The sequence below is a fragment of the Vulpes vulpes genome, chromosome 7 (assembly GCF_048418805.1).
Source record: "Vulpes vulpes isolate BD-2025 chromosome 7, VulVul3, whole genome shotgun sequence".
NCBI classification, from domain to species: Eukaryota; Metazoa; Chordata; class Mammalia; order Carnivora; family Canidae; genus Vulpes; species Vulpes vulpes.
Window position 1 is genome coordinate 50,411,438 of NC_132786.1, and position 13,656 is coordinate 50,425,093.

Genomic DNA, 13,656 nt, shown 5'->3' on the forward strand with positions numbered 1-13,656 from the left:
TTGGGCATTATGGGGAAAGGCAGGGAGGGAGAGAATCCCAGATCAGAGCAAGGGGCTGTTACGATGGGAAGACACTTGAGCTGCTGCCATTGCATAAACGACCAGCTCGCTTGCTGTCTACTTGGAAGGACGGTGCAACCGAGAATTGAATTTTGGAGTTCTGGAAGTTAAAGTGGTTTTGATGTCAGACCTTGATTGCCCTACTGTGCAGGGTATCGCTCTTGGCCAGCCCCTCCTCAGACACACGCGTGCATTCATGCGTGCCCCGTTCGGTTTCCATCTGCCCACTGCTTTTAGGACTTGGGAAAATCTTGTTTTCCTGCCGTTTTATCTTCCGTGGGAGAAGAGGCAGCAGAAACCTGAGAGAGGTCAGTGTCGGTGCTCAGTCTGTGTCTGGTGAACTACATAATTGATGCTCTTCATGCTCAAATGGGACTGTCCAAAGGATAAAATAAGAATTTGGGAGTCTGCCTGCCATATATAGCCTGTCGTCCTTTTCTTTAATTTCATCCCCTCCAGGAGAACCTAAACAACATTCCATTTCCCTTCCTCTCTGAATGCCAGGGCTTTGTGGATGGTTATCACATCCCCACATCTCCTTCCCCCAGCCTCACGGGTGCCTTTCCTCTCTTCGTTCCAGAACTCGAGAATTCTCACTCCCCTCTCAAGCCTTCTCTGAATAGAATCAGGTCATGTTCTCTCCACCTCGTGCTAGTCATTTCATCTCTCTCCAAAAAGCAATTAAAACCGGAACTCATTTATAAACAAAAATCCTGGAGCAATTAAAATACTGAGCAGTTAAAACAAGAACTTGTCCACAATGGCAGATTTCTCAGGAAGATTGGAATGTGGTTAGGCCTTTTTGCCTAACTTGATGGTCAAGAAAATGTGAGGGATGTGGGAGCGCTGCACGTTATCTGGACTGTGTGCCTTCAGAGAGGTGAATCTACCTCTATGACTGGGCTGCTTCTTCTTCTTCTTCTTCTTCTTCTTCTTCTTCTTCTTCTTCTTCTTCTCTTGTGACTGGGCTTCTTAATTGATGAAAGGATTAGGATGGCTTGCCTGTCGTTCTCATGGGTGGAAATGTTAGAAATCACTTACACAGGGGTGAGTAAAGCATTGACTATGATCGCCAAGTATTCTGAGGCCCTTGGGAAAACCTTATTACTCCATTGTTGTTTCCATTTGTTTATCAGTGCCAGTTTTTAGGGGTATGTCATTTGGCTAATGGCCAACAGAAGTATAAGGTCAGTTCTGTTTGAAAGTAGGGGAGGGCCTTAGGGTCATTGAAATGACCCATGAGATACCACTACACACCTTTCAGAGTGGCCGAAGTAGAAAAATAGTGACCACACCAAAAGCTGGCAAGAATGACCATGAATTAGACCATCCACACATTGCTGGTGGGAATGTCAAACAGTATAGCCACGTCAAGCAACAGTTTGGCAGTTTCTTGTAAAATGGAACATGAAGTTCCCATGTGATCCAGCAGTTGTGCTCTTAGGCATTGATTGGTCCCAGAGAAATGGAAACTTAGGTTCATACAAAGCCTGTATGGCATGTGTGCCATGTCCCTCATGGCAGCCGTATTTGGAATAGCCTAAGACCAGAAACAACCCAGAAGTCCTTCAATGCATGAGTAGTTAAACAGACTGTGGTATATCCACACCATGGAATAGTACTCAGCAGCGGAAAGGAGCTGTGTAGACAACAGCGGGTTGAATGAATCTCCAGGGAATTATACTGGGGCGGGGGGGGAGCTAATCTCCCACGGTTACCATGTGAGCTCATTTATGAATGAAACATCCTTGAAATGACAAAAATTATAGAAGTGGGGAACAGATGAGTGGATGTCAGGGGTCAGAGATGGTGGGGAGGAGAGGCTGACGGAGGTGGGTATATAGGAGATGCTTGTGAGGATGGACCTGTTTTGTATTTTGACTGTGCTGGCAAACACACGAAACTCTGTATGTGATAAAATTGCATAAAACTTAATTGCACATATGTAGACACACACACACGTAGATACACATCTACACACAGAGGAATACAGGTCGGAGTGAAGAAATCTGAACAAGCAGTGTAGAGTTATCAGTGTCAATATCCTAATACTGTGCTAGAGTTTTCTGAGATGTAGCCATTAGAGGAGATTGGATAAAAGGTACACGGGACACAGGATCTCTCTATTATTTCTCCCAACTGTATGTGAATCTACAATGACCTCAAACTGAAAAGTTTAATTAAAAGCAAGTCGAGGCAGGATCCAGAACCACGGTGGTGGGAATTCATCTTGTCAGCGTCCTGGGGAGCTGGTGGGGCTGGTCTGTGTTAGGCCGCTCTGTTCCGTCGTTCTGATATTTCCTCCAGTGGTCATGGTGCCCGGAGGGCAGGGAAGGGCTGGGAGCCCGAACAGAGCACCCTCAGCTGGAAATGATGCAGTGGAGTGGATTTGGGTGGTCCTTTCTCCTTAGTAAGATTTGATTATGTCTCTGTGGACCCAGACCTGGAAAACAGCACGGCAGCTTCCTTCCTTCGGTGGAAGAGCAGAGGACAGAAGTGGGTCAAGTTCAAAGCACTGTCTGTCTGGCCCTGGGGCTAGCTCTGGCTGCAGCCTTTGGTCCTGCAGGCTTGGCTATGACCGGATTGAGTTTGGGACATTGCCACGTGTAAGCACCATTGGCCGGCATGCTGGAAATAGCCCCGGGAGGCAGGATACTGGCAAGATGCTTCTCTGGAGACATAAACCCAAAGCTAAGGCTGTTCTTCAGTTTCACGGCAGATGACATGTGGCTGAGAATCTGATTCCTGATGATTCAACTCTGGGGAAAGCTTGTCTTCCTTGAGAGTGCGTGCTAGAGTCGTGAGTCAGGCATCAGGGCATGATGGCTGTCATCTCTTTGAAGTTGTAGGACAGTCACATCTGGACAGCAACATCGACGATCAAGAGATTGTCACTAATCCTCCGGACATTTGCCAAGTTGTAGAGGTGACCACCGAGAGTGACGAGCAGCCAGTCAGCATGAGTGAGCTCTACCCTCTGCAGATTTCCCCCGTGTCTTCCTACGCAGGTAAGAGGGTTGGAGGGAACCTCTGGAGCTGAGCAAGGATGGGTGTGGGGCAGTCCTTCGGGGGGCGGAGGGCACCTGCTTCACTTCTCCATCCTGGGGATTATTCTTGCTTTGTTTTCTCCACGAACATCTTCTTGGGTACTTTTGTTCTCAGAAGACACGGCCACAGCATTTCTTTACTCGGATCACCCATAACTTTTTCGTGCATGACTAACAATATTTCTTGGGAGAAGTAGTTCGTCGAAGTCTATGTTATTGCATAAATTATAAGAAATCCGGAAGGGTGTTTCCAGTGGAATCTGAGTTTGACCAAGCTGGATCGAACCTCGAAGACCATCCCTTTCAGCTCCTACAGAATTTCTGGAAGGGAAGGCATGTGTTCTAGGGAACATAACATGGTCAGTGAGTGTTTGGTCAGGACTTGAACTCAACCTGGAGACCTCGAGCCACATTCCATCCCACCATGTTTACTTTTTCCCCTTCTTTTTCAGTTCAATACAGCTTCTAATCAGGCCAGGTGCCTGAGCCCAGATCTGATTCCCCGGGGGAGGGCCCCATAACAACCCAAAAGTTGACTCAGACAATCCTAGGATCAGAACCGGATTCTGTTGTTACGCAACAAAGTGGTGGCTCCTTCATCTGCCACAAAGTGGTGGCTCCTTCATCTGCAACAAAGTGGTGGCTCCTTCATCTGCCACCATTACATCGTCTTACACTGTCCCATGATCTCCGTTTCATTTTCTGCAGACTTGATAATTAGGAAATATAAATTCTGAGTCAATGTTATTGCTTGCGAACGTTAAAAATAGAAAGAAAAAAAGAGGCCCTATCAGGAGTCAGTACAGGCAGCTCTAATACACTTCCCAGGATCCTTTATGCGCTGCCAGACAGAGCGTCCTTCACTTAGGATGACGCTCTGGTGACTGGCACACAGTAGTAGAATTAGGTTGATTCAAATGACAGGTTCTTTGTGAATTGTCAGCCACTAACCGACCCTTCTCTTCGCCTGAACACCCGCTTTCTATCTCTTTAGCTTATTTTTTTTTAACCTGTGGTTAAATGGACATAGCACAGAATTTGCCATTTTTGCATTTTTAAGTGCACATTTTGGTGGCAGGAATTGCATTTGCGTTGTGCAACATTCACCGCCTCCCAGCTCCAGTACTTTCTCATCTTGCAAAACTAAAACTGTCCCCGGTCAACACCAGGTCCCCAGCCCCTGGCAGCCCCCCGCTCCACTTTCTGCCTCTGTGAACTAGGCCACTCTCCGAAACTGAGGAGAGTGGACTCACGCAGCGTTTGTCCTTCTGTGATTGGCCGATTTCACGTAAGGTCCTCAAGATCCTCACTTTCTTCTATGCCAGGAACGCGAAAGGGATGTGAGAGCAGACCTTGGCTACAGGAAGCTTATAATCTGTCAAACAGGATAAGCTTGTCATTAGTGGTTTACTCATCACGCTTTGAGCTCCTACACGTCAGAGTTCCGTTTCGGCCTTTGCCAGGCTCCAGGGATAAATAACTGCTGTGTGTTGTCTGTTTATTGTGCCCCAGGACCTGTGCTAACTGCTTGGAATCCACTGACTTTGCTTAATTATCAGGAGAAGAACCCTGTCAGCCTGGGTATCATCATTATTACATCTTTAAAAAAAAAAAATTTTAGGAACCTAAGGCCAGTTGTGGGCAAAGCAGTGTGTCCAGGGAAGAACAATTGGCAACACGGATAGACTCTGCCTACAGGTGGCTGGTGCCAAAAGCCTGTTCTTAACCCTCCCACTGTGGTGCTGCCCCGGACGATCCACGGGGCTGGCTCCGTGGTTGGGAACACATCCACGGCCCTGAGATCCACGGCCTACGATGGGGGGCGTGGGGGGGTGCGGACAGAGCAGCCTGTTTATGCCTTAATTTTACAGTTGAGATGACACTAGGCTCCTTTGCTTATATTTACATAGCTATGGCTGAAAATGTGTGACTTTGTTCTACATCATGCTGCTGCGGGGCATGATGCCACCCCATGTGGGTTTGGGTGTTTTTTGTTTTGTGTTTTGTTTTTCAAGGGTTGGAGCTTTAGAATAGACTTTTCTGTTTATCTGTTGAAGACTTCCTGAAGCCTTCTCGAGGGTTCTGGAAAGATGTCTTTCTTGCTGGTCTGCCCTCAGTGGCGTTTTGCCTCTGCAGAAGAATCCCAGGAACAGCTGATCCATGCAGAGAGAAATGAAAATTTCATTACCCTTTTCAGGACATTTGCATAGATTTGAAAAGAAGGATCCCAGTTGCCAGGCTGGCAGGCAGCAGGAGCTTTGTTGGAGCCTGGCTGTTCAGTCTGGCCTTTCGTTCTCTCCCTTGTTTTCATTGTCTGAATTCTCCAGAACCTTTTGGAGTGAGGCTCACCAGTTGGAGCCAAGATGTTTCCTCACTGCTGCCTTTCCAGAACTTACAGACCCGAAATTTACCTGTTAGGAAAATTTAACGGAGTGGCTGGTTGAAGTCTTCCGGTTGAGGAATTTGATAACAGTCTGCCTCGAAAGGCAGCTTTTTTTGGTTGTAATTCACCCTTCTTACGTTATGTTCCCCGATAGGAGAGGCTGCTTGTCTGTTTTTTGTGATAAGCTTCCTTTGTTTGGACTGAAATTCAACTGAATTTCAACTTCCTCTCACCATTTCATTCACTTGCTTAGGAAACTGGTATTTGGAGGCTGTTGTTTTGTTATTTTTCTTTTTTCTTTTTTTTTTTTTTTACCCTTCCTGATCATTGAAATATAATCCAGTAGTATTACAAAACCACATTCCGTTTTGCAAGTCTGTCTTCTCTATGGTTTAAATTTTGTGGTGAGCAAGAAAAGAGGTGGTTTCTTTGAGTGGAAGTACTTGCATTGGGTGTTTTAAGACAATATAAAATTCTCATTGGATTCTTAAAACTTTCATCCTGGAGAGAGATCTCCCGAGCCCAACCTGGGGAAACTCCAGTGGACAGTCATTTTGTCTTTAAAAGTCTGCTATATAGTGGGCTCTTGCCTCTTGTAAGTATGGCACCAGGATTTTACTAGGTTATCGATGGTTTAGTAAGAGAAAACCATAGTAGTATTTTGTGGAGGGCTGGACAAGAGGATGGAGAAGAGAGCATAATACAAAGGATTAGGGATCCCTGGGGAGTTCAGTGGTTTGGCGCCTGCCTTCGGCCCAGGGTGTAATCCTGGAGTCCGGGGATCGAGTCCCACGTCGGGCTCCCTGCATGGAGCCTGCTTCTCCCTCTGCCTGTGTCTCTGCCTCTCTCTCTCTCTCTCTCTCTCTCTCTCTGTGTGTGTGTCTCTCGTGAATAAATGAATGAAATCTTGAAAAAAAAATACAAAGGATTAATTGGTTATGACTGAGAGTGGACTGACCAACAATTGGCAGTAAGACTTTGGGCCCTTATGGAAACCATAGCAGGCTTGCATTTTGTTGGGTGAGGCTAAGATAGAAGTGCTTTGAAATGAAGAGGACTCTGATTTGAACCTTTTGACTGAGCTTTCCTAGTGAGTTGAGGAAAGGATCGAGGGAAAGAAATTCTTGTCAATCTTATGAATAAAACTTGTTGAACAAGAACCTTCCAGAAAATGTGCCCGGATGTCAGAATGCAAAAAGGCTTAAACATTAAACATCCTGTTTCCCTCTCCGGAATGTTCCTGAGGTGGTTTGACAATAAAAACTGGGCTGAAGAGGTATGTGAACGTAAGACTAGTGTCATCCTAGAACCACAGCTCTGGAAGAAGGATCTCTGAGATCAACCCGCCGAAGGGTTGATCCCCTTCCCTCTCACCAGTCACTTTCAGGGGAACTGGGACCACAGTGTTGAAAGGAGCTACTCACGTACCTGTTACTGCTCTGTAAATACTTTCCACTCAGTCGTGCCACGCTAGTGAAGCGACTCCAATTTTTTCTCATTCCGTTGTATTCACAACCAATAAAAAACCCAAATCCAAACTCATCGAAAGGGAAAATGAAATAACAGTACAGGCTGATATGCAGCTGCAGTGAGTTCATTTGTGATATAAGAAGGGATCTTGAGAATGACAACAATGAAGGAAAACCAAGGGGACAGAGGGACATGGGCCCGTGGACACCCAGCAAAGCACTGTGAATCAGTGATGTCGGGGAAGCCGTGAGAGCCGTGCTTACTCGGGAGAGGAGGGTCTTCGGGTCCTCAGGCCAGAGCTTCGGGCATCTCCTGCTCCTGGGTCACAGGCGCACAGGGCCGTTCTTTTAAACAATAAAAACTAGAAATCTCAGCTTGCTAATAATGGAGAGTCTTTAGAGTTACTTCAGAAGCAGGTGATCTTATTTTAGAAGCCCTGCTCTCCACTAAGATTTGTGTTAGCTGAAAATTTCAGATCAGAACACGGATGGCTTTTCTTGTCTCAAACTGTTTCCTGAAGTTTTGAAAACTGGATGCTTTTAAGGGCAATGAACTTTCTTTCTTTTTTTTTTTTTTGTATATTTTTTTATTGGAGTTCGATTTGCCTAACATATAGCCTAACACCCAGTGCTCATCCCATCGGTGCCCCCCTCAGTGCCCATCACCCAGTCCCCCCGTACCCCCACCTTGTTCATTTCCCAGGGTTGGGGGGTCTCTCATGAGAGCAGTGAACGTTCTGATCACGTTCATGGTCTCTGCAAAGGTCTTAACCAAGCAGTCCGCCCAGGGTCTGCGTCTTCTCGGCCCTCCCGTAGCTGGGGCTGGGGCTGTGCTGGAATCCCAAAACCCTGGTGTCCACTGCTCGTTTCCACATATTTCCAGCTCTCCTCCCCCCAACACATGTCTGTTGGCGTCTGTGTGTTTGTTTCTATTTGAAGGGAGACAGGAACAGAAGATGATGGCGTTTCTGGGAGGTAATTAGGATCAAAGGGGGTCTAGACATGTATGAAAGGAAGAGAAACCCTGGCTTTAGAGCACCGAGAAAGTTGAGCATAAAAATGGAAAGGGGATCTTGAAATTTCAGCCGGAGCAGCAGGAGCGCTCAGGAAGCAGAGCTGCTGTTGTGTTTCGGTGCCCAGAGCCCTGGAATCAGACGTGCAGTTTTGTTTTCTCTCCTCTCTGCTGACTCAGGCCACAACTTTGGCAGGTTTCTCAATATCTCTGTTCCTCATTCTTCTTGGGAGCGGCGATACTGATCCCTGCCTCCTTGGGATACTGAGCTAGCCCGAGGATTATGCGAGCAGGGTTTTTCACTTGTTTTGGGGTGGAAGCATTTCCTAGGCCTCCCGGTACTGTCAGCTTGTCTGGAGGGCTAGGGTCATCATCAGCCCAGGCAAAGCCTTCTCCGGGTGGCTGTTGCTCCAGCTGGGGGTGCTCTGGGGAAGTCTGCTCAGCCTGAGAAGAGAAGCCAGGCCTGTGCTCTAGGGGCTCCTGGACAGTTCTGGGGGAGGATCGCTCATGCCCAGGGGATGTCGCTGGAAAACAGTGGCTGACCTTGTGTGGAAAAAGGCTCCAGGGCAGGCCTCGTGTTGTCAGCATTCTCGCTTGCTTTGTTTAAGGGAGGAACCTGTGACTCAGTTTATCCATTTGTTATTTAACCTTTAATTCATAGAGATCCTGCTCTGGGGCTAGTGCTCCGAATGGTCAAAAGGGCTCCATGTGGGCTGGAGCCCTATGGTCCCAGCTTTGCCACTGGCCAGATATGAGACTGGAGGTCAGTTGCTCAGTAGGTTTGGGATGGAAAGAGGTAGAAGGTGCTGGAGCACACATGAGCCCTTCTAAGGGGGGTGATAGGAGCTGCTTCCCAGCTGAGGATCTCTGTGAGGCCTAACCAGACCTGCGTGCAAAGGTGCTGACACGGCCCGGGCCCAAGGCTCTCTTTTTTGTTCACTATCATGTTTTCTCTAGCCCTTGTCTATAAAGGAATGACCCAGACTCAGGGCTCTCTAAGAGGCAGTGTATTTCCCTACCCCTGGTGCTTTCATTTCTCAATGCCGTCAACACTAAAGAGCTGCACACCATCAATTTTCTTAAAGAATTAAAAACTTTGTACTTAAAAAATTAGGTTTTTTTAAGTTAAAAAAAAAAATCCTGCGTTCTGTGTACAGGTGATGTGTAATCGCTGGCTATTAACTTTGACTCTGTTAATCTAGTGTGTTGTGCAAATCCAAGGTTGAGCAAGGCTGACGAGCTGAGGACAACGGTGTGCTATCATTTCTCGAGCTGTGGGCCGGGCCCTGTGCTAGGCCTTTTCCCACACATCCTCACACTGATTCATCACTTAACCCTCTTCGGAAGACATTCATACTCCCATCTTACAGATGAGGAAATTGCACTTTGTGAAGTTAGGCAACCTGCTCCGCGTCTCCCAACGGGCAGACCGAATCAGGATGGTAACCGGATTAGTTGTCTGTTGCTGCGTAACAACAGAACCACAAACTCAGTGGCTTAAGACAACACACATGTATTATCCCAGCCCAGTTTCTGAGGGTCAGGAGTGCAGGCATGGCTTAGCTGGGCTCTCTGCTCCGCACGTTGCCTGCGCAGCCCTGCTGATGTCCAGGTATGGTCCAGGGCTACTTGCTCATCCGGCATCGGGGTGGAATGGCTGGGAGGAGGTCTGCTTCTAAGCTCACGTGGTTTGGAGTGAAATGTAGTTTGGAGTGGAATGTCGCTCTTTGCAGGTTGTCAGACTGAGAGCCTCAGTTTCTTGCTGGCTGTTGGCTGGAAGCAGCTTTTAGGTTGTTTTTTATTTGGTTGGCTTTTTGTCATGGAAACCTTCCCAACACGGCTCCTTGTTTCCTCAAAGCCAACAAGGGAGAAAGTCTCCTCAGGAGACAGGATTCAGGCTTACTTAACATAGTCACATACATCCATCCGTTGCTCACTGTGTTCTGTTGCTTCAAACCAAGTCGCAGGTCCCCTCCCCCCCCCCCTGCATTCCAGAGGAGGGAATCCCAACAAGCCAGGAAACAGCAGGAGAGGAGGATCATGGGAGCTGCCCTAGAATCTGTCCACCACAGCAACCCAGGTGGAGGGTGCAACTTTGTAAACCTAGGATAAAAGTATGAAAGGGATATGGGGTAAAGGAGGGCCCCGGAGTAAGCGGGGGTGCTCCAGGGAGGCTCTGGGCTGGGACTTAAATGGAACCAACCCGACAGGGATTGGAAGAAAGCACGAGTGGGGCGTGTGGATAGAGCAGCCCTGAGGGAAGGGGGTGAGGTGGACGCAGGAGCGAGCAGAGGTCCTGGGGAGCAGAGGGCAGATTGGCCCCAGTCCTGGGAGGTAGGGGCCATGAGAACACACAGCCTGGCCCTTGGAGAGCGAGCGACCCTCAACCGAAGGGCCAAAATCAGAGAAGGAGAAACCACTCTAGCATCTCCCGAGTACAACTGTCTGTTTGACCTTTTGCACAAAGAGGGTGAAGATCATGAGTTCACTGACCCATTTCTCTTTTGAACAACAACAAAAAAGAAGTGCTGATATATTTTTTTAAACACTGCCTGAGCCACACAACAGTTGGAGCGGCAGGAATGATGGCCCTGTGTTTTTCTCTCTGTGAACAGAAAGCGAAACTACCGATAGTGTGCCCAGTGACGAAGAGAGCGTCGAGGTAAGCATGGCGGCCGCCACCTGGCTCGGACAGGCGCTGCGGGGAAGCATTTTCCCACCAGCACTTCGGTTTCCTTGCTGCTCCTTAAGTTTCTCTACGTTTGATCACGAGTTCTACTGGAGGAGTTTGTGTATGGGTGTGGGGGTTTGTGTGTGTGTGTCGTAAAATATACACAACATGAAAATTACCGTACTTTTGGGTTTTGAATTATAAATTTAATCTCTGGGAACTGAACGGGAGGAAAGAGGAAGAGGTTGCTATTAGAAAAAGAGGCTATGACGGCAGGAAATAGAGACCAGAGTGGAGGCCAGGAATTGGAGGTGCTCACCACTCTCAGCATCCTAGTTCACCAGCAGAAACAGCTGGTCCAAGTGGCCAAAAGCAGTGGCCGGAAGTAGGTGGCAGCAAGTGCTGAGCAAAAGCATCTCCATGTTTACCCGGAGTCCCCTTCCTCTGTGATCCGTGCCCAGAGCCTAGGTGTGCGTGCAGTCTGGATTCGCAGTCGCCTGCTCCCCATTCCCCTGCTCTAGGCTGGGCTCACACAATGGCAGGAAATGGCTGTAACCGCCTGCTTTGTGTCTGTGTTTGAGAGAGAGAGAGACTGACTGGCTAATGGGTGTTTCAAGTCGTGATTTTTCAGTGTAGGAAATACTTCAAGTGGAGTCCAGGAACTCTGAAAAGACAGGAAGTGTAGATGCTCACATACATTCCAACCCTGTTTCTTCAAGGTCAGAAATTCCAGCTCCTTCTTTGGAGTGTATCCACCCCTTCCCGCCGAGACCCTCTGTTTGCTTGGCATGCTGGAGCTCTACGCTGTACCCATTTGAACGCGGTGGAAGGGCATTCACCCTCCGAGTTCCTCATTTCCCTCTCTCTCGGAAAGCGCAGATTGACTCAAAAGATTGGATTGGGCCATGAGTGAGGAAGCAAGACTCTGTGACAAACCAGCCATGATGACCTAAGACCTACCTCATGATCAGGCTGGGAGGCCTGCAGGAGAGCGGAACCAGAAACCAAGTTCCTGCCTTGTTTTCCTGCCTTCATAGAACAGTTTTGGCCATTTTTTTCTGGGAGGTAGCGAATGGGAATTGATTTTTAAAAAAGGGAAGAGAAACCATTGCTTGGGATGTGCACAGCCGGGTGTGGGTCTCAGTTGAGGGATGTCAAGTCGCTAAGCTTCTGTTCATTCCATGCCTCCTAAGAACCTCAGTTAACACACTGACACATGGGAATAGTGGTGCATTTTTGTTTTTAAAGAGCCGTTTGATTGAAGGCCAAGAACAAACATGTATCTTGCTTCTTCTCTTTGAAAGGGACGACCCCACTGGAGGAAGAGGAACATTGAAGGCAAACAGTACCTCAGCAACATGGGGACTCGAAGCACCTACCTGCTGCCCAGCATGGCGACCTTCGTTACTTCCAACAAACCTGACCTCCAGGTCACCATCAAAGAGGAGAGCTGTCCGGTGCCTTACAACAGCTCGTGGCCCACTTTACCAGACCTCCCCCTCCCTCCCTCCGTGACCCCAGCGCCCAGCAGCAGTCGGCCAGACCGGGAGACTCGGGCCAGCGTCATCAAGAAAACATCAGATATCACCCAGGCCCGAGTCAAGAGCTGTTAAGCCTTTGACTTCCCCTGGTGGTTGTTGGGATTTCTTGGCTTTGTTTTGTTGTTTGTTTGTATTTTATTTTTCTCTCTGACACCCATTTTAGACAAATCTAAGGGAAAAAGCCTTGACAATAGAACATTGATTGCTGTGTCCAACTCCAGTACTGGAGCTTCTTTTTAACTCAGGACTCCAGCCCATTGGTAGACGTGTATCTCTAGAGCCTGCTGGATCTCCCAGGGCTGCTCCCTCAAGTTCAAGGACGTCATAGGACCAACACCCACACGGGCAGCGAGGTGCTGCATTGCCTGCGGTCAAGGCCAGCATGGTGGAGTGGATGCCTCAGAACGGATGAGAAAATGTGAACTAGCTGGAATTTTTTATTCTTGTGAATATGTACATAGGGCAGTACTAGCGACGTTGCAGTCTGCTTCTGCACCTTATCTTAAAGCACTTACAGATAGACCTTCTTCTTGTGATCTTGCTCTATTTCTCAACACATTCAGCGGCCCCCCTTCTGGACCCTTTGTCCCGCCTCCCGGCCCAGCCCATCCAGTTCATTTCCTCCTTTTCCTCCCCGCAGAGGCTGTGTTCCACATCCCTGAGGAGGAGAAGAAGAAAATGAGCTTCTCCACAGATGTCCCATTTTTTTAAGACTGCTTTAAAAAAAAAAAAAAGAAAGAAAGAAAAAGAAAATCTAATCTGCTGTGCTTGAATGCCACGCGGTACAAAGGAAAACTATCATGGAGATATTATGCAAATTCCCAGATTTGAAGACAAAAATATTCTAATTCTAACCAGAGCAAGCTTTTTTATTTTTTATACAGGGGAATATTTTATTCAAGGTAAAATTCTAAAGAAAATATAATTGTTTTTTATCTTTTCTACAGCAAATTTATAATTTTAAGATTCCTTTTCTTGTTTATCGGCAGTTGTTATTACATCCTTGTGGCACATTTTTTTTTTTAATTTTGTAAAGGTGAAAAAGCTTTTATGAGCTCATGTAGCAATCAAATTATCCTGTGGATTGATAATAAATGAATATGATATATAGTTAAATTTTTAATGGGCATGATGCCTGACTTTGTCTGTGTCTATTTGAGAGGACCATCATGGGACACGGCTGGCAAAGGATCATTGCTTCTTGGGGACCCAAACTTACTCCCATTTCAACCATAAGAAACCCTGGAAGGTTCTTACCGTGAGGACAGAATGGCCCCCTCTTTCTAGTGCTCACCTTGAGCCAGGCGCTCGGCTGTGCGTTTTCCGTGAGCTCTCTACTTCACTCACTGAGGCTGTATCCCTGATAGGGACTTAGCTCCATTTCACATGGAAGAAATGGACGTTTCCAGTGAAAATGCCTTTACTCGAGGTCACATGGGTAGTAGGAGTCAAGAGCATGAGTTAAGCCCAAGT

General features: G+C 47.5%; 1 protein-coding gene across 9 annotated transcripts in view; it reads left to right on the forward strand.

Annotated features, from left to right (window-relative positions):
- Positions 1-13,306, forward strand: part of IRF2 (interferon regulatory factor 2) — a 79,337-nt gene extending 66,031 nt beyond the window's left edge. For 8 of the 9 annotated variants that reach the window (XM_026018311.2, XM_026018312.2, XM_072763811.1 and 5 more), the window contains 3 exons: positions 2,904-3,068; positions 10,587-10,633; positions 11,947-13,306. In XM_026018311.2, coding sequence (XP_025874096.1) covers positions 2,904-3,068; positions 10,587-10,633; positions 11,947-12,255 — 521 coding nt within the window. In that variant the 3' untranslated portion in view covers positions 12,256-13,306. The remainder of the gene's footprint in view (positions 1-2,903; positions 3,069-10,586; positions 10,634-11,946) is intronic. The other variant, XM_072763815.1, reaches the window with a different exon arrangement.
- Positions 13,307-13,656: the final 350 nt, after the last annotated feature.